At 35.2% G+C, this 21,408-nt stretch overlaps 1 protein-coding gene across 1 annotated transcript; it reads right to left on the bottom strand.

Annotated features, from left to right (window-relative positions):
• Nucleotides 1-7: 7 nt before the first annotated feature.
• Nucleotides 8-21,145, bottom strand: ANXA10 (annexin A10). The gene is made up of 12 exons (XM_055699683.1): nt 20,996-21,145; nt 19,432-19,513; nt 16,903-16,997; nt 12,487-12,600; nt 10,596-10,686; nt 9,894-9,973; nt 7,217-7,270; nt 6,998-7,091; nt 5,456-5,551; nt 4,737-4,795; nt 2,528-2,650; nt 8-1,737 (listed from the first exon to the last, which is right to left on the bottom strand). The coding sequence occupies exons 1-12, from the start codon at nt 21,143-21,145 to the stop codon at nt 1,669-1,671; spliced, it is 1,107 nt and encodes a 368-aa protein (XP_055555658.1). The 3' UTR covers nt 8-1,668.
• Nucleotides 21,146-21,408: the final 263 nt, after the last annotated feature.

The following is a 21,408-nucleotide window of genomic DNA, read 5'->3' as shown; positions in this document are numbered from 1 at the left end:
TGGGGGTCCGCGGGACCTTGTTCTGTGAACAGGGCGGTCGCGGTTGAGAGCGTTGTCCTTATGCCTGTCTGCGAGTATGGAGTAAAAGCGAGTGTAGAGGTACAGCAGTTAGTAGCGACCTCTATATCGTTATGTAACTTAAGTTTAGGATTTTGTTAACGCTGACAAATAGGAACACTCATTCTCATTTTAGTTTATTTTTCCTCCCAGAGCATTCCTTCCAAAGTTGTAGCTTAATAATTAAATTATCCATTTGAAATATGTTGAAATTTGTCAAGCCTAAGAGGGACTCAACTGCGATTTTAGGTTTATTGTAAATTGAAAGAGTTGTAACATAAAGTCAGCATGTGCCAAAAAAGCAAGATACACTGAAAATAAGGTTATTTTCACAGACTGAGGGGTCAGGTGCAAACAGCATAGAAGCGATCATGTTACTTCCATGTTTTTACAGTAGTGCTTTATTCAGTCATACTGAGCTATACTTGCAGAAAGCTCCTAGTTAAAAGTTTAGTGTCAAGTTGTCTGTGTCAAGTTGGAAACCTTGTAGCTGCAGGAGAAAAACCAGGGGCAGTTATTTTAGTGCATATTACCACATTTCACCTTACTTATGCCTGTTCACATAAAGAGGATGACAGAAAGTACAAATACATAGGCTCACAAGCCTCATGGATAGGCGGCACTGAAGAGATTTGAGATGCTTAAAAGCAGCATCACATTTTCTTGTGGGATGAGGACTTGCAGCTGGTGCCTGCAGCCTTTCATTGTTGCCGTATAAGTTGTCACCAGATGTTGTCAGACTGCATTTGCTGGTGGTATTCTGAGAAGTTCTGCATCCTTCAGCCTCATTTGGAGGTACAGTGTTACGTACTACTAGTCAACTCCTGAATTATATCATCTGGGCCATTCTGGAAATACCTCAGTGCTCTGAAGGTCAACATTCAATTAATGATTAAAATGAGAGGCACAAATGGAATTTCAGAGTCTAAACCTCTGGAACTTCTCTGCTCAAAGCTACATAATTTTTCATCTTCCAGGGGTTTCCGGTGTGTGGCATTAAATGAATAATGTTTTTTTCTTGATTCTCATTTTTTATTTTGCTTCAAATGGAAAGAAGGAATTAATTGCCTTTAAGTAGGTGAGCTAATTGAAAGAGAATACAAAAGCACTGGGCAGGCGAGTGACTGATAACAGATTTGGGCAGATGCTTAAGCTGTTAGTAACTAAACCAATAATGTTCAAGAGCAAAAAATGTGGGAAGGAAGAGAAAAAATGACTTGAAGGAATCATGCTGATAAAATACATAAAGCAAAACGTTTTTTCTCTCTCTTGTGGAAGTGAATAGATTCTTCCATAGCCTATTGTCTAATGTTTGGGACGCCGAGAGATTAAATGATAAACATATGCTTACATGGAATTATTTTACTACTTGCTTCATTAATTTGTATTAATCATAGAAACAGAAATATTAATTAGAACTAAGGATAAAACCATGTTCCTGCCAACATTTTTTCCTGTCTCAAGAAAGTTTTAATACTAACAAACGTATAGCACTGATTTTTCTGTTCTTTTATGTAAAGTAGGGATATTATACAGTTAATCTATGGTATATAGCTTCACTTTCTATTTAAAATGGATTCATACACCCTTCAGAGTTCATCTTCTTCTTCCTTAATAATCTTCAGCATCACCAGCACAGATAGCAAGTAAAGCACTCTCATAATGGCCTGAAGCAAAATGCTGCAAGAAAAAAAAAATCAGTATTTCTGTGACTGTACATTTTCTTAATTTCTCTTCTCTTGCAAGGTGTGTGGCAAGGACTAGACTAATGTTGTAAGGTTTTATAAAATATTACAGTGTTTTTGTAAGGATTCTAGGTCAAGTTTTTTTTCATTTCTCATACCTTGGGCTTCAGTTGCTTGGGCACCTAGAAACAAACTACATTTGAAAGCTGGGATCAAACCTCTTTAATACTTCTCAAGTTCAATATAAAAAAATCCTAAGCAATTTCTCTACAGTTATTGTACATCTTACAGTTGGATTATAGCAACATAAAAAAGATAAAGTGTCAGAGTTTTGTTTTAAGTTATGGAGCAAGACTACAAGAGGAATAGTTTTTCTGTAGGTTGATGCTACTACCAAAGCGCAAGGGTAAAACCAGATTTTTATCTCAGTTTTGCACCAAAGTGGTATCAGCCTACCCATGCAGGACAGTGTGAAAGAAGATGGTATCAGTGTAGAAACTATCCTTGCAATCTATTTCATATACTGTCCTGCCCTGTTTATATCCTCCTCTTGCTGTTGGGGGGGACAAAATCATATACAATGGGAGCTGAGAATTCACTGAGCACTTGCTGAAGTCAGCCTGAGGCATTGAAAAGATATGCTTTTGGTTTTATATATTGCCCTTTTTTTTTTTTTTAAACCAAATGATTGAATGGAGATTAACCCTCTGTATTTTTCTGGTAGGGCTTGGCACAGTCTGTGTGGTGTCACTGCTGAATATATGCAAAAGTGTGTACAAACTTACCTTAATGTCATGAAAGAGTGATTTCCCGTATCTCTCTTTGTATCGCTGTCGTATATTTAACAAGTCGATCTCACTCCTGGCAATGAGAATCCTTATAATTGTTTTATTGTGAAACCCAAAGTCCTAAAAAGAAAAGAAGATGAGAGGAAACTTGACTGTTGAACAATATATGTTCGCCTATCTGTATATGCTCATATTAATGTTTAATAGTTAAGCCAATTAATTAGGCATAGGTAGCCTAATTAGCAAAGATATCCTCGATTCTAAGGGAGCCTAAGCATTCAAAGGTTTTCTTCTACAGAGTTTTCACATGCTCAAATAAGAGAATTCATGTTACTGAATAACAGAGATTCCCCACATAACAGTGTTTTAACCATGCACTGAAACTTTTAAAAAGAAAACACTTGATCTTTTGTTAGGAATACTAGCTATTGAGTTTGTAGGTAGCTGTTGTGATGGTTGTTGTGGAGTCCATTCCAACGATACTGAAGCCAATAATTATTTCACAACAACTGCTGCCAAATGTTAATGCAGTGAGATTTTAAACCATTGATTTAGAATTTACATAGCTTGTATCCAGCTATGCTTTATTTTGCTTCTAAAGAATTTTTCTATTGTAATTGTGTGGAGAATGGGGACATCTAGTGGCAATAAAAGTAATCAAAACAGATTTAGGGTTGGGACAACTGATGACCAATTTAGAGTTTCAAGCTAAATCATAATTTTATCGACTAGCCATTGATATTCAAATTTTATTCTCCAAAAACCAATACGTTAAAAATCTGCATATAGAGAATTTTATACGTTTTATGGCCAGATAAAAATCTTCCTTAAAACCCATTATGGACTATAATTTCAGGCATTAGAATCCTGGGTGGGCTTTAATATAGAATATAAAAAGTTTTTGGTATAATCTGGACATAACTTGTCTGCAAAAAGAGACACTGTTTTAAATTATTGCATTTGTTTTGAGAATTATCTGTGTTCATTAAAACACTTTGAGAAAACAGAGTAAAATGTTAATTAAAAGAAAATGCAAATGTTTATTCTTAATTATTAAAAACTGCATCAAATACAATCACCTGAATATAATATAGATGAAAAGTATTGATGTGATATTTGTCAAAACTAAAAATGAGGTTTTAACTTGAAAAGCAGACTTGATATAGAACCTTTGAGAAGCATCGCTTTTCCTGATAGCTGGTGTTTTCTGGTACTTTTGGCAAACCTTTTTCATGTCATGTGCCAGAATCCTCTTTTGACCACTCAGACAAAATGCTGCCTCTTCCTCTGAGCCCCTGGGATTTTCCTTGGATCTTTGCTGCCATTATTGCTGGTATAGCTGAAACAGGGGACAGCAGTAGTGACAGCATCTGGAAGAGGATACTGGGGCCTGTTGAAGCATTGCTGAAGTTTTGAACAATGGTTCTGGCTTAAATCCTATGTTTGCCATTCCTGCTCTAAGATGATACTTCACATTTTACCCATGACTGGCTTTTGTGAGCATCTTCTGAAGGTTGTACTTAAAAGATTAGACTTAAAAGAATATATGTTATTTTTTATATAACATAATGCCTTACTATTTTCACTAATGAATGAAACACAAAAGAAAATGTCTTCAGTGACATCTAGTAGGAAGAATTTGTAAAGGTGTCTTTGCATTTACCTAAGTTGCTTCTTGGTCACTCATTGGTATTAGTATGGTAGCACTTACACACAAAGATAAAAGAACCTACACAGACACATACAGACACACAGACACACACTGAGCCCCACAAGAAAATATGACCATTTTTTTAATGCAGCCTTGATTTATGATTTAATTTCTAGCAATACTTATTAAATGTTTAGAGACAAAAAATGCATAGGAAGAAAAGTGCACTTTCAGTTCTGCACAGCAGGGGGAGATACAAGCCATAGAAAAGAAAGTTTTTCAATAAAATGAACAGTTACCAGATAGTGTTTTTGGTTTTGTTTTGTTTTTGTAAGGAATAGAAATATTTAACCTTTTATGGTTACAGTTAGGTCCTAACTGTTGCTTAGGCACTACTGCTTTGAAATTTATGTACATACCAACAGTTTTAAAACATGCAATCATACGTTAAAGATTGAATGGACTGATTTGTATGTACCTGTTTAACTATAATGAAGCAAACAAAAAAATAGGGAAGCTACTTTTTATGATACGTGAAGAAGAAAGACTACTTACGTGAATTGCATTATAAAGCCTGTAAGCAAAGTAGGAAGGCTTGTCACGAACACAGAGAACTAGGAGAAAAGGGTTGCAACAAGTTAACAGATTATTATATAATAATGTCTATTGGCTTTGAGCTCGTTGAAATATAAAGCCAGACAGGGTAGTGCTGTCCATGACCGAACTTAAAATTAGGCCACTGGTTTTCACAAACGTATCTATATTTATGATTTAAAGTCTGGTACTTATTTTGGGTGGGGACTCATTGCTGTTGCATCAAAGGACTTATTAAATATCAGTGAATGCACTCACATGACATCTGTGTAGATACATTATTATCCTTATTCTATAAATAGAAAACAAAGGCACATAAAGCCTGGAACTTTTTTATATACCACTGAAGTCCTGAAAACTTTGCCAATTATTTAGTATGTGTAGATTCAGCTGGTAATGCAGTTATCACTGATCACACAAAATTTGTTACGAAATGAAGAACAGATACTAGTTCTGCTCAGTTAGAATCTAGTGCTGCATATATACATTTGTAGATTTACACACCATGGAAAAATACTTTAAATATTATTTTCTAATTATCTCTGAAAATTTAATTATGCAATATAGGGCAGTAAAAAGGATAAAAATATCAGAAAAATAATATTTGTGATGCATGAGAGATACCATGCTAGATATTTATTAGGTGATTACTGCTAGTATAAAATAATATTTTTACATACCTATTGCAACTAGTAATTCTTGGAAGTATCCATCATAACATTCATTAATGGCATCTACTATGTCTTGCCCAGAGATATTTTGGAACTCCTGGAAAACTTCGGGGAAAAAAGAAATCTTGCTTTATTCTCATTCATTAATAATGATCAACTTGCATTTTTTTCCTGCTTCCCCTCAGTACTGTAACTATTGAGTTTATTTTTTTCCCTATTTATTCTCAGTGTTTCATTATGTTTTTATCCCCCATGTAAGGCAATCTAAATGAGTAGCCTGAAACCTGGCTTCCAGGACATTCCTCTTTCTGTGTTCTCCAGTATACAGTATAAAATGAATGCATGCCAAAGCTTTTGGTTCACTGGAAGCTTTAGTAAGTTCTCTATCTAGCAACCTCTGTTTATGAAACTTGTAAGAAAGTCATGTCATTAAGACAACTTCCTTGCTCAGATAGCTAAAACTGTCCAGAGATTCACAGACTGTGACAAGAAGCCATGGCTTGACATGTGTAACAATGTCGCTATCCAGACATGGACACTCTCTGGATAATGCAGGTATCCAGACTTACACACAAATATGGAGGGCATGCTTACTTCTTCAGGGAAGGAGGAAAATTTCCAACTCACTGCTTACTACCCAACGTACAGAGGCATTACAGGCAGAACCCTCAAATCTCTGTTACAGAAAGGGCATAGAGCATAAGCAGGTATGTTACATTATGTTAATACTATTATCATCAGCCTTACAGAAGTCATGATAAAAGAACTAATTTGTTGATCCATGACAGCAAAGTAGTTCTAGGCTATTATTAGAAGTTGACATGAGAAATACGGCTGGCTGCACAGTGATAAACTTGCCACCAAATGGACTGTTTTTCCACTGCAGAGCAGAAGACATCTCAAACTTATGACAGGTTTCTTTTCTACAGTGGAAGATCTGGATGATCTCACATAAATTTCTTGCAATCTGTAATTATGTCTGATTATTTATTTTACATAAAAATGTCCTATTATCTTTCTGTGTGTGTGTTCATTATGAGAGAGCCGATGTGGACCCTTGAAGTGCTCCCATCAAAAACTTTGAAACTTCTGGGGAAATGTTTCAACACAGCAATGTGTTTTCACATACAAACATCTGTTGAAAATACACTGCCTCTCCCATGTTTCCACTCATAGCAAAGACTTAGGAAAAATGAAGAAAATAGTTAAGGAAAATCTGCCTCATCCTGTTGTATTGTGTATAAACGCAGTGCAGCCATAACCCGTGCCTTTCTTTGGTCATGCATTCTAGTCTGTTATTAGGGGATCCTGATGTCTGTCTGGGCTACCTACAGCTGTCTGTAGTCATCAGGCAAAGTTCAGTTTTGCATTACTTCCAAAATCCCACTAATGTCAGCGGGAGTCTGAGAGCTCTTACAGTTCACACTTAGGTTTCAGGCTAATACCCTGCTGCACACCAAGCTTCTTTGTATGTAAACCATGGCTTTATTAGCAAGTCAGATTTTTCCTTTCCACTCTGTGTTCAAACAGCTGAAGTGCTGGATTACCCACCCATCCACAACTGCTGGTAACTCTTGTTGCAGAGAATCATTTGCAGCATGTTTTTGTGTTCGCCTGTTTTCTGCTGACATGCTTCCCATAGAATCTAATATACCAGAAAAAGGGGAAAAAAAAAGCAAAAGATTTTAAGTAAGTCCTAAATCAATTTTCAACATTTGTATTTGTTCTTTTTTTTTTATGTTTGAGAAGCTCACATCTGACTGTATTTACCATTGCATCCTGAGCAGCTGTAGAAGGATCTGCATATCCTTCCATCCTTGTTCCCTGGGGGAACAAAAAAGATACATATTCTAAAAGACTGCAGGAATATAACGTTGTCTCTATATGAAGCTATGTTTCATTTCTTGAGATAACATATATGGACTTTTAGATTTGATCAGTGTATGCAGTGGTTGAGTTTGCAACTGTAGGAAATATCTTCAAGCTGTAACCTTATGTCTTCATTTCCTCTAAGACAAGGAACTCTGCAATGACAAATGGTCATGTGAGAGGAAAAAAAATGTGAAGTGGATAAACATATCCCATTTTTAGTCCCATTTAAAATAAGCTCTTACCTTACCATCACCATCCTACCACTATTGCTTACTATAATACATAACTATGAAGGGAAAATGAAGGATAAGAGTAACATTTGCCATTCACTGGTTGTTTCTTATCAGTATGCATATTACCAGAAGAATGTTTTCTCATTTTTTTTCTCCCGGCACAAACTGTAGGAGCAAGCACATCAAACAATGGAGATTTTGCTTGCTCATAATCATTGTCTAAAATTAAGATCCAAGACTAGGAAAGTGTTTGACAACTTGGATACATAAACCACAGAAGAATATTTCTAAGTCTCCCATATATTTAATAGATTTTGGTTACACGAATCAAGCTAATATGCTTTTAATAAACATGTTATGATCTGTATTATATAGTTGTTAGAGAAAGAGAAGGGCACATAACTTTTAGAATTGCTTTTTTTTTAACCATTATGATCTTGTAAGGATACAAATCAGCCCTGGTTGTAGAACTCTTAACAGTCTCAAGCTGCATGTAATCACTGCCTTAATGATATATGTTTAAAGCAATTTAGTTTAAAATTTATGGTCATTTTACCCTATATGTGAAAAGGAGGATTAAAATTATGTATTGGCTGTCAACTTCTAGAATGACTGATTTGTAGCTCTTTCCTGTTAAAAATGTTAATTTTTATTTTAATTAAATGGCAAGAATTTCACACAGTGGAATTCTTAGTAACAAGATAAATTACTTGAAGGGAGTTATGCCAGAATGACTGCATAAAGTTACATACATGAGAAAAAACAGGGAAAAAAGACAGACAAGTGAACAATAAAATGAGTTTCCCCAGTTACATTTAATAGCAACTACTGTTGGCATAGTTTTGCTGGATAATCCCGCAGTATGTATAATTATTTTTTTAAATTGTAGAAATTGATCATATTTCAATTAATACCCTCAAAAAAGAGAGAATTAGAATAAACATCTGTTTGTCTTATACTAGAATATTACTTAGCCTGCATTTGTAACTCTGTTAATTTATTTAGGAAGGACTTTAACCTGTAACTTCTAATCTGCCTCAGTGTGGACATGAAAACTGTAAACACCACACTATAGCAACTGAATAGTTTGCTTTCCATATGTGATACACATTTACTTCTATCTGTAGTTAGATGTGTGTGTCATCCATCCCAAGATTTAATAGAAATCAAAACAAAGGATGTCTGAAAAAAGCATTAAAGGATGCATTGGAAATGTTGCTATAGAATAATCTGTAAATTGCATGGTACTAGAACTAGAAAGGATATATTTTAATGAAATATCACAGAGTTTTAATATAAAATCATATCAAAAAATGGATGATTCAGCTAACAGTCTTCAGAAGTATACAGTATAACTGAGTAAAGTTGGAAGTTCCTGCAACTCTTCAGAAAAATAGCGGTTAGATCCTGTTAGCTAAGAAGTTGCTGGTTTCAGGCCTTTTTAGTAGTATCTGTGGTTTAAGAAAATAAGGACTAATAATGTAGTCTCAGGTAATTTATTTCAAATTGTTCTTTTGACAAGTAAAATCCGTCCCAGCATTTAAACAAAGATGAGAAACGAAGCTACTTAACCTGTAGCTCTTCATTTTTAAGCAAGGAAGAATTTTCATTATTAGGGGAAAAAACATCCAACATTACAAAAAAATATTTCCTGTGTACCTTACGTATGCTGTTATCTCCTGGCAGTTCTGTTGCCATTGTTTGTTACTCTGGTTTACACAAGATTTTTAAGATAATGAGCACGGTCACTACAATGAAAATGACAACTCATGATCTGACAAGGATGACCAACTTTGTTGCATGAAACAAATTGGTAAAACTGCAAAAGTTGGCATGTGATTGTGACAATTTGTTTGTCTGCATGCAAACGCACTGTGATTTAAGCACAAAGAACATAATGTTTAAACCAAAGAACTATTCAATAACTTTCTTTCATAGTCAAGTGTGGATATATCTCCATTTTTACATAATGCCTAGACTGGATTATGAACTGTGTATTCTAAAAATGGAGAAAACAGCTTTAAAAATTAAATACTAATTTTTACATGTAAGTAGGCTCCTTTTGAGATGAGACAGATTGAGCAGAGGGTCAGCAGCTGAGTATCCAGGGACTTAATAAAATAGGTTGTTGACCTTTGCTTTCATCTGAAAGCCAAAGTCAAAGACTAGATGAAGCAATTCAAATTCTCTTCTTTTCTGCTTTCCCCTGTATTGTGTTCAAAAGTGTAGCCTTATTAAATGAGGTTTAACCACAGTCACCTTAAAATTTAAGACTTCTCATATAGTATCAAAAATTATTATGATTTTTCTAGGAACTTAAGCCATGCTAGTTTTTATAGTACCTGAGCAAGGTTCATGAGCGTATCTCTGAAGTGACCTGAAGTCTCAGCATCGATATCTTGTTGAAGGTCATTATTATATTCTAGATTAAACAAAAAACGTATGATCTAAATCACAAACGAACATGCTTTGAATAGTACAAATGAAAATTGGCAAACAAAGGATCAATAAAAAGGGTTCAAATACTTGTCCATTTTCTATGGTGATTATTCCACAGTAATCCAAGCAGATGCTACACAGACCTGGCCATAGGGCTGGCAGTCTGTCTGGGCCCTGCTGAGGTGCTCTGCCTGGCCAGGGGCTTCAGCCTCTGCCCCGCCTTGCCTGTCCACACACCCATGGCCGCACCCCCACCACTACTGCTGCGGTGTGATGGTGGAGACTTGGAAATATCCCATCAAGGCAAATGAGCGGAGTGTCCACCCAGAGTAAGCGCTTTTTTGAAAGGAAACAGCTTATGCATTTTTCTGAACAAAGTGTGCAAAAGTTTCTGAAAATCCCTAGGTATGGCTTCCATGTATTTCAAATGTCATAGCCAGCAATACATCTCAAAAATACTATGACATATTAAACATTTTGCTTCAGCCTTTTGTATATAGTATGGGAGAGGAGGGGAAAGGGAACCAGTTAGTATTGAGAAGTCAGTTTTGTAGTTCAGTTCTTCATCTATGCAGCTGCTACTGTGTACTTGTAAAAAACATTACGCATTAAGTAGGCTTCTTTCATCTGGAAGATCTCCATATTTGATCGTGAGGCTAATATGTCAATTAGACATTTTTCTTCTGTGTCTACTCCCTGTGTAGAAAGAAGTAAATATGAAAATATGTTGTTGGTAGAAACCACACCTTTTACAAGAAAGCAGTGCTGTGCTTATCAAAAGTAACAAAAGAATAGAAGTTTGCTGGAGCAATGCAGAGTGTACTTTTGCATAGTCTACCTGTTTAAGTAGAAATGACTTTAAATTGATAGTAGAACCCTGTATTTTAAATATGTTCTTACTTAGTCTGAATTTCAGCATGTACATTAACAAGTGAGGAATGAAGTAAGATTAGTGTTGACAGAAACATAATGGGAAGAATTGTACAGCATTAGTAAAGATTTGGGATTTGCTGCAAGAAATCAGATGCAAAGATTAAGCATACATCCCTAGCAAGTGTTCAGGCAATCTGAAGTAGATATGAGCCACAGCTGTTATGTTGTGCTTTTGTCATTTCATTTAAAAAAAAAAATCTATTTAGGAATGTTATGGTCTGTGATATCTAGCATATCACAGCATCATGCATCAAGGGAAGAATGCACATCAAGGGAAGGCCATGCACGCAGTGCTGCAAATCACCGTATTTTACCACAGGACTTGAATTATTTTTATAAACTTGAATGACCTAAGATATGCTGTATTTGCTGCTTTTGATATGCACATGTATAGTGGTGGTGAGTATTCTGCATCTGCGATAATGGGAGAACATGACGTCAAGCCTGAGACTGGAGACACATATGGCCTGTTATTTACTTTGGCCATATGAATCCAGATCAGGATAGACTACTATAAAAAAGTTTAAGCCATGTTTAGAAAAAAATATAACTTTGGCAATCTTGTAAATAATTTTAATAAAATTCAGGCTTCCAGTGATACCAATGATATTTCACAATCCTTTTAATGCCAACTGTAAAATTGCTCTAAAAAGTGCATTGGTTAAAGTATCTGAAGGTCAAGGAAAACCAGTGAATTGTTATTTTTTTGTTTTTGAGGGGATTCTCAAAATATATAAGGTAGATCACTTTGCTCAGAATCATATAAACTGTGTCTTATTTGTGACAGTGGCCAGTAGCAAATATTTGTGGAAAGAAAAGGAAAACAGTGCTGAGCTGTGATATGCCTTCCCATCTTCCAAGAATGGAATTCCTGAGAAGGAATTTGCCAAGGTTTATTATTTTCAATAGCCATCAGGAGACCTGTTTTCTAAGTATTTAAGACCTTTATGAACTAGTTTATGCTTTTGGCCCACACAGTGCCCTGCAGGAATGAATTTCACCATTTAATCACATGATCTTTGAAAAAATATTCTTGTTTCAAAACTTAAGTTGTTTAAGGAGCACAGGCTCAGATCCTGGGAAGAAAAAGAAATATTTTCTTCAAAATGTGCAATCATCTCAATTTGAGTGGAGTGATCAGAGAGTAATTTGTAAGTATTTATGTAAAGACATGTTCTGCTAAAGAAGTATTGGTCTTTTGAGAACAGGAGACTTAGTGCATGGCACTGGTTGTTCTAATGAATTTTGTTCATAACATACATAAATGCCTGCAGGATCGGGGCCTTACATTTCTCTGTATAAATATTCCTTCATTTACCAAGCTTACCATGGGTTGTATTTGTTACATGACAAGGATGTTGTTTACACTGGTTTTAGCGTACCAATGAATAAATTTCATATAGCAATGTATTTCTGATGACCTAGTGTACTACTACGTAGTATACTATTCTAGTGTACTAACTTCCAGCAGTTTATCAAACATTTAAATGTCAAAAAAAATATTTTAACATATGTTCAGTACTGTAATTAGTGATTCTAAGAAATTCTGAATTTGACAAGTACCTTCAAGGCATGCCAGAGCTCGTGGGCATCATAGGAGGCAGGTGGATACATCAAGCCGACCATGACTTCTTTGAAGTGATGAGAAAGATTCTCTTTTAGGTCTGTTATCAGATCCTTGAAAAGAAAAACACATAGACAGGATTATTTCAATGGTCATGCTTTATTAAAACAGCTTGAAAAAAAGTATCAGTGGTTTTCTCTGAAAAGGAATAAAGCTGAACTGTCAAAGTTGAATTCTGGCTAAAATTAAGAAAAATATTCATTTAAATATTACCTGCTTCTTCTAATAGTATGAGTGAGATGACAATAGACACACAAGCCAGTGGACCACATAAGATTGTTGATTTTTGGGTTGTTAGAATACAGAAGAAAATTCAGGGGTTTAAGCGCAACTACTACTTACAGGCTTGGAAACCTGAATACCACAGCAGAGCACCTGCAGCTTCTCTTGTCATATTTTCTGTGTGAATCTGTGGGAGCTAAGCACCCATAGAACACAGGAGATTTCTTGTGCTTTTTTCAGTGTTACTATGTGAATAATTTAAAAAATCCTCCATATTGTCTCTAGTGCACAAAAATATCAGCTTTATATTACTGGAAGGTTATGTGCTTCAGTTTATGTATATATTACCTTCAAACTGAATTCACTACTTTTGACAGATGCTGGATTGATAAAAAGGAACCCCTTCCCCACCTGCGTGTGTCTTAATACTTGCTTGCCAAGGTAGCTGAGAAATGGATGAGAGTTTGGTCCCCACTATCCCTTTTCCTGGTAGTATCCTTCAAAACACTGCAAATGCTGAAAGCTTGTTAGTTATACTGTTGCTGTTTGTGATTAAGAGGATACTTGCACACTCATTTTTTGTTTGTTTTGTGTACAGCACTAGGCAGCTGTCAGATGTGTTCTGACCTAAGTCTGACTTTAAAGGAGTACCGGAAACGGTTCCTGTGTTAAAAACTATTATGTTTTCAGAGCTGCATCTTTTTCAGGCCTGTACTTTGGTTTGATGCATATCTGAATGCAATGAAATTAGTAGCTGGAGTAGTAATGAAGGACTTATAAACACTAAAAATTAAATTTATGATGAAGAAACATACGCAGTCATCAGTAAATGCACATTAGATGCATTTGACAACCACTAAATCACACATGGAATAGAAATTAATTCATTAAGACATTTCACTTCTGACAACATGCCTGTAGGAAAATGGATTAATAATAGAAGTGGATACTTATTAAAGATTGCTCTTGCAATCAGAGCTAAGGGAAGTGTTGAAAAAATAAGAAAAGACAACTCTAAATGGTCATTATTAACATTTCCTAATCGTCTCTACTATGAAAAATCCTTGAAGGCTAATTGTAAGAAGGGATCTTAAAGCTTCTCTGTATGTCTGAATCATGCAGCCAGTTCAGGGTTTTATTTTCCTTTTTTATATATTTATATATTTCTAATGTGTCACGCTTTACATTTGCCAAATGAATGGGCATAGCAGCTATCATATTGAGCAGACAATTAAAATTAAGAGAATGGAGGACTGGGCTGACAGGTTTACCATAGATTAAATTGAGAAAGTTAAATTTGTTATTGCCTAGGTGTCTGCCTTCTTTGTCCTGCAGAGTTTACCACTGGGACTAAGATGAGACTGCCAAATGGTGCATTTGCCCAGTGCAGTATAACCATTAAAGCAGATTACAGCCAGTGAAATGTTATCACTGATGTGTGCTAAAGTATCTTCTGAAGTGTAAACTGCAGCAATTCAGGGCAAGGTGCATCCCATCCTGTTGGGCAGTTCCTGCCCAAGATAACAAACTCTTGAGGCATTAATCAAATAAACTGCATGGAGCACTAACCAGATTAGCCATTGCAGTATCTCTGCTGTCACAGGTGAGACAAAAAAACCTGGCATTTCTGTTTCATTTCTGAGCTAGAGTAGAGCTAGTTCATACTGACCCTCGTTTCCACATGGCAAAAGGTAGAACTAGGTGGGGTTTTTTTGAAAGCTGTTAGGAGTATTGTGATGTATCTTGTGCTATGAAGTATACCTAGTACTTAATGGATTAGTTTAAATTAAAATTCTGGGTGTATATGCAAGATGTTCCATGAGTTTCAGAATTCTCTGTAGTCCATTGCTGGAATATGAAAATAGTTTGCTGGCCTTTCACTTCTATTATTCATAGTTTTAGAGATTGAAATTCTTAAAAATGACATCTGAAGTTTTCTTTGGCTTTTTTTATTTCTTCTAGATCTCTAGGTCTGTGGCACATTCAGTTTGAATGGATATGGCTGACAGTTATAAATTTAATGGTGGTATGTTTTCATAGGGATTTATTTAATGGTTTATATTTTTATTTTGGATTTGAAAAGAAAATCCAGATAGATCAGTGGTGAGCAAGTTGACAGTTGTTCTCTATGAATACTAAATATGGGAAATCCTAACTCCAGTCCTGAAGGACATCTGGTAATTCTTACTGAGGTATCATTAGTGTTATCTCTAGGTCATCCTCATATATCAGATGGCAGAAATTAAAGATAAAAAATAATATGCAGCTTTTAAAAGTTTTTCCTTGTTAAAATGATAGGTCCAGTTGAAACACTCCAGAGAAAAAGTGAAAAAAACCATCAAGCTGCTATAGACAGAATAGAGAAGGAGAACTGTCCAGTGGTTAAGGAGATAAGTGAAGGCTTGAAAAGACTGGGTGTGAGTGCTTTACTATCACGGGCATATTTGGGTAGCTTGACATGCTTTAGTTTTCTATGAGTAAAAGTAAAACGCAGTGAGGAACGTTGCATGGATAAGCCCTGAACTTGTGTGGTTTGCATGTGTAATGGTAACGGTAACCTGGTAAATACTTCACCATAGAAAAACACTTCTAATCATTCAGAACCACTGATTGCAGTCATTGTCATGGTCTTTGGAAGGTAAGGATACCGTGATTCAGTTGTTGTTCTTTTATGGTCTATTTAAAACATATTCATGCATTCAAGGCTGCATCTAAAATAACACAAATATTGTGTGTTTGATTTTTTATAACAGCCCACAAACCAGTGATCTCCTATTGAGTAACAGCACAGAATCAACCCGCTACACTGATTAAATCCAGCTCTTCTTTCCACCCCAGTTCTAGGAGAGTAAGGCATTGTTTCAGCATGTTTAGGGGTCAATGGGTGTGAGGTATTTTGGTATACAGGTGGCACAAAGGCTGTCACTGGAAAACTGCTTGGCCACCCAAAGAAGAAAATACACTGTTCTACTGCTTAAGAGACTGGTGGTGTAACAGACTATGCCATCAGCAGTTAAGGTGTAGTTTTTGAATGAACTATTTGTAGTTCAACTCTAAGTCTGATAGCTGTGTGGTAGGATTTCTGCAAACTCACTCTCATTCATGCTGATCAGGTTAATGGCAGGCATACACTGACCTTCACAGCACTTCCCAGTGAGCCTTTAGTTTTTTAGGAAAAGAAGAAAACTGGATTTTCTTTAAAATGTTTGGCTGGCTTCTATTATGGAAAGGGCATGTCTGATCAGTTTGATCACAGCATTTTTCTTTAGCTTTCCAATAGTATCTAGTTTCATACAGCATTTTTTGTCACTAGATTTCACAGAGATTTTACAAAAGGTGTTGCTATTATTTTCACCCTTATATAGCTGGGGTAACTGAGGAAAGTGCAGGCATTGCAACTTCCGCAAAGTCATTTGGTTAGCAATAGTAGATCTGGAAATAGAATGAGAATGTCTTATCTCTGTATGTTTAAGAATTTGTATAACGAAAACCAGCTTGTTATGTACAGTAAACAGGGATAAAATGTATTTGAAAAAAAAAAAGCTAGCTTTTTACATCTTCAGATTTTTGAAACACATTTCAAAGATTCCTAAGTTTAGCATTAAGCAGCTCAGATGAGTCTTGTGCTTAGTGTATGGGTGGGGTTACATGGTATGAGATCTGAGAATGTCACTGCTTGAGATGAGAACATTAATCAGTGTGTAAGATACAACTACCTGTAATTATTAGTATGGTAGTTTTCTTTCGTGTTTCAACCCAAATACGATACTGTTTTATTAAGTATTCTAAAAACTTGAGAAAAGAATGCAGAAACCTGCAAAAGCGCACAGGAGAAGAAATAAGTCTGTCCAGAAATTCTGGTTTGGTCAATAGAGAGGAGGATGAGCTACAGAAGAAGAAACTTTCCATGTTCCTTTTTTTTAAACTTTGTGTGTGGCAGACATGCTTCTACTGCTATATAAAAACAATTTGAAACCATCAGAAGCATTAATAGTTAAATGAGCAAAATTGTGTGCCAATCTGTTGGTGACAGCCAGCTGCCTGCCAGGCTTTTGGTTCCAGTGACTGCTGACCAACCACACTGGAGACAAGAGAGACAGAAGAAATGAAAGTATAAAACAGCTCAGTCGTACCCTGCCATACATGTCTCTGTATGCTTCAGCGATCATAAGCCGCTGTGAATTGCAACGCTGCGTTAGGATGTCAATCAACACATCTTTTTCACAACCTGTAAAGGAAACACAACAGAGACTCTAAATCAACAAAGTGTTGATATTTGCTTACATTTGTGATTGTTCATGCCTTTTTCATTACCATGAACAGAACATTAACCTGATTTCTTGAAAAAATACATCAACAGATTAATATCCCACTGGTATTTACCAACATCAGTTGTATTTACCATGCTTATGTACCTTTTGCTTGCTGGTGTAATACCAGCAAAAAATGAAGTAGTCTGTTATTATCAGATACATCACCATGCTCTCAAGCTCAATGGATTTGAAAGCATCAATAAAACAGATAGAGACTTTCATCTATTCAGAACTAGGCACACTACCAGAATTCATACCCGAGCCTGGGAAGTCATACTTCTGTGCCCTGTTGATATTGGTTAAATTGTTATTTCAGGGCTAGGGATCTCTCTTATGGGGATGACAAATTATAGTCAGACTATTTGTTGAAAAATTGAAAGATATATGTTTTCAGACGAACTATATAAAATAAGTTACGAAGTTTTAAAAATTATAATATTTTAACCAATTTCCAAGGGCATTTTGTTGAAGGTTATCTATGATCTTTTGCTTAATGACTAGAGCATACTGCTAAACTTCTAAAATGAGTCAGCATTTACTGCTTATGAAAAAGATAATGACAAATATATTGTGAAAATTATTTTGTCATTTAAAATATTTTTTTCCATTCCATAAGTTGGGTTTTGGTAATTTCAGATGGCTGAGCATTTTAATGACATTCCAGCATAAATGTATCTCTGAGTGTAAATCAATTGACTTTATCACACTTCCAGCAGAGATAAGTTAGGCTGGAAAGCATGGGTATCAGCTAGCATCTGAATGGGGTAGGGTAGTCAAATTTCTACCAGTCTTTGTTATATATATATATATATATATATATATGTATATGTGTTACAGATACACATTCTGTACCTATTACAGCTTTGTTAGGCAGATTTTATTGTATAATCAATAACTGATTGGTTCCATTTTGGCACAAATATAATTGGAAATTGAATACTTTTTTTCCTAAGTTGACAGAGGAAGTCTGTATTTGCTTATTATATACCAGGTTTAGTTCTCTTTCTTTTGGATCATCTACCCACAAATACACCAGTTTTTTAGCAAGACACTTTATTTAACATCAGTATATTACTGATTCAACATCAGTAAGATTAATTTCCATCAAACTCACAGCATGGAAATATTTCTGAAACTGTGCATAAGGATTTCTTTTTACTTTTCAGAAAACAATTATCACTAGGAATATGTACAGCTTATGTAGGAAGGATTCAGGAAATATTTTAAAACCTGAATAACTTTATTAATTTGTGTAATATCACTGGTGTCAGTGGGACAACATATGTGACTGAACCTCTCGCAGGGATAAATGCAAGATTTATGGTCAGTGTCAGTGCCTGTAAAGGCTATAGAGACTTGAACTCCTCTGAAGCTGAACTTTTTATTTTGCCAATTGTCCTTGAAATTTGAATTTTGTTCCATGTACTTTGATAGGTAAATTAAAAGTAAGGTTAATGTGCTTATATATACACTGTTAAATTAAGAGAATCATCTCTGCATTGTCATGTTAGCAACGTTGCATTAAAAGCACTGGAAGTTTAGTAAAATGTTCAAAACTTTTCATCTGTAGCCAATGATCAAAAAGATACTTCAGATTCCCCTTGATCAATAATTCTTATTTTGATTCATTTGACATTATGTCTATGTCCTCACATTTCCATTAAAAGAACTGAAAACAATGCAAAATTTAGTGCTGTACAGCCTTGTGAAAAGCCCAAGGGGTATAAAAATTCTGATACAGAAAACAATTTTAATGTGAGAAAAATGTTTCTCATAGTAAAAAAAAATAAAAATCAATATTCTGACCCTCAGCAATACCAATGTGTTCAACAGGAAAACACAGAAGTCTGAATAAAGGAAAATGCTTTGGTGCACAAAATTTTTTTTTTTTACATAGACTAAACCAAAAAATTGCTTCTGAGTGAAAGATCATTAATTTATACTCCATTTATTTTTATTTCTTGATGACTGACTAAAAGATTTAACAGTCCCTGGTAATAGTGAATTGTTGAAATTACAATTAAAAACCTTTCCTTTGTTGGCCTTCACTGTAGTGACATAACAGAATTCTGTTTTTCTTATTTTCTCAAGGAAAGCACTCATTACTCTAAGTGTTGATATAGATTTTAGTTTAATCTTAATCACTTCTTAGTTCCTGTAAATGCAAATACATGATTTATTTGCACATCACTAATGTGTTTTAGTGTGATACCTTGAAGACTCAACAGATACATGGTGACATTCTTTATTTTATGAGTTTTTAATTTGCTTAATGCCTGTTATTTTATGAGAGATTCCTGGAGAAAAAAGTAAATAAAAATGTGTGTTAGAATCAGTCGAGATACTCACTAATTCCCTGTAGGGCTCCTCCTAGCAACTGGGCATCCATAATAGGGTTGAAATTTGGAGCGGGAAAAATTGTTCCTTGTGTCTGCTAAAGGAGAAAGCAGCCTTTAATTACTGAGGTGTTTAATATCTGTAACACCGCACATATAATTCTGTTGAAAACCAATGATCATAACATTAAGTTGTCTTTGCTTCATGGGGAACAGGTTGCAAAGCTTTTAATTTAGGAAACAGAACTTGAACTTGCAGTAAGCCCTAAAAAAAGAAACATCATATTTGAGGAAGTTGCCCCTAGCATGAGTTAGGCCTGAAAAAAAAATCTAATACTAATTAATATTTTTTGCATTAAAATTTAACCACATTTTTGAATGTATCTCTTTGCCAACCTTTTCCTGAAAATATTATCTTTCAAAGTTAATCCATGATATCCCTGACAGTCTTCAATATCTATTTCTCATGGTATTTCTAATTTGAAAGGACTAGTGAGAACATGAATGATACACATAGGTTGCTTGCAAACATAGTGAGTTTTTAAAGAATTGTTACTGTTAAATGTGAGATAGCTTTCTGTTATGCCACGTAGAAGGCAACAAGATTTTTCTATTTACTTTGTAACTGATTAAATTACTTTCAGTTCATTCTCAGTGACACTTTATTTCATGTATTTTTTCTTATGCTTTTAAAGAAATTATTAAGAATAATAGGCAGAACGGATGTACTCATTGTAACAGAATCATGGACCCATATGTATACAGAAGAAAATAACTGAGGCTGAAAGCTACTTAACTCTGTCCCCTGGTTAACTTCTTTAGTCCCTCTGAGGATTCTCCCTGCCTTTCTGGATCTACCAAGTGCAAAGGTAATCTTTTATGATGATTCCTGGTCTCAGTCAATATATCTGATTAAAATGACACTGTTAACTTGAAATTTATGTTTCAAGGAAAAATGGGATATATTTTATAAATACACATGGTATTTTTATGAGTACCTCCTAGAATCAGCAGTTACACTGACTACACTAATTTGTTTGTTTGTTTGCTCACTTTATATACACTGGAAAGCCTTTCATATATTGTGCCTTCAGTAATAATGACATACACATACAGATTTTGTGTATGGCTGCTAATCATGCTTCCTTGGCTTGCAGTTTTTTAGCAAAGGAATTAAAAAGCATCAAGCAAGTGGATATTTAGATGAGAAGAAAGGTGCCATTTCTTGATATGTTTGATCATTACTTTAGACCCCCCCAAGCAAAGGCAGGGGCAACAAATTGTCAGTGGCTCAGTGAGGAAAAGAATATATGGTCAGAAATGTAAGATTTGTAAAGGAGTTTAAAAAGTACTAATAGGGCAACATGGCTTTACACAAAAAAGAAATTACCAGCAGACAAATACCCTTCTGCTGTTTGTTCATAATTTAAATTTAAATAAATAAATAAAGGTCCTACTTTTACAACTGAATTTAAAATTTAAAATGCTCTTTTACCCATTTAAACAATCAGGAAAATAATAAACAATCAGGAAAATAATGAGAAAAAAAAATCTTTTGGACATATGGACATAAATACTGGACATAGAGAAGACAGCAAAACCAATGCCAGTTTTTGAAGGTTGATGTTGCAGCTAAAATGAATTGCTGACTCATCCTTAAATATATGCTCCATTCCATCTTCCTTTGTCAGTGTGGGAATTGTCTGTGTACCCTGGGCCTCACTCATCTCTTAAGGTATCTTTAGGGTAGGGCTTTGCAGATATTAGCTTCAGAAATTGGGAGTTTACATCCTCATGACATCCTAGTTACTGTCAGTATTCTTACTTCTTCAAATGTTGTTCACCAGGTTTCCTAGGCATGTGCCATTTGCAGTAATGCGGAGTTCGAGTGTCTTCGGTCAGATGGTACATGAGGCTCCATTCCACCAACCCCCTGTCCCCCTTGCTAACTTGTCAAATAATGCTGACCTTGATGTTAGTTCAATCACCA

The sequence above is a fragment of the Falco cherrug genome, chromosome 1 (genome assembly GCF_023634085.1).
Source record: "Falco cherrug isolate bFalChe1 chromosome 1, bFalChe1.pri, whole genome shotgun sequence".
Classification (NCBI taxonomy): Eukaryota; Metazoa; Chordata; class Aves; order Falconiformes; family Falconidae; genus Falco; species Falco cherrug.
Note: the sequence above shows the minus strand (reverse complement) of the source record. Positions and strands in the feature narration are given on the sequence as shown.

What these genes read in the sequence shown, in the direction of transcription:
- ANXA10 (XM_055699683.1), bottom strand. Translation starts at nt 21,145, where the DNA reads ATGAGTGAGGCCCAGGGTACACAGACAATTCCCACACTGACAAAGGAA. An exon ending in TGCTGTCTTCTCTATGTCCA is followed by an intron (nt 19,514 to 20,995) that starts GTATTTATGTCC and finishes CTCCTTTAGCAG; the next exon opens with ACACAAGGAACAATTTTTCC. An exon ending in AGAATTACTAGTTGCAATAG is followed by an intron (nt 4,796 to 5,455) that starts GTATGTAAAAAT and finishes CTTTTCTCCTAG; the next exon opens with TTCTCTGTGTTCGTGACAAG.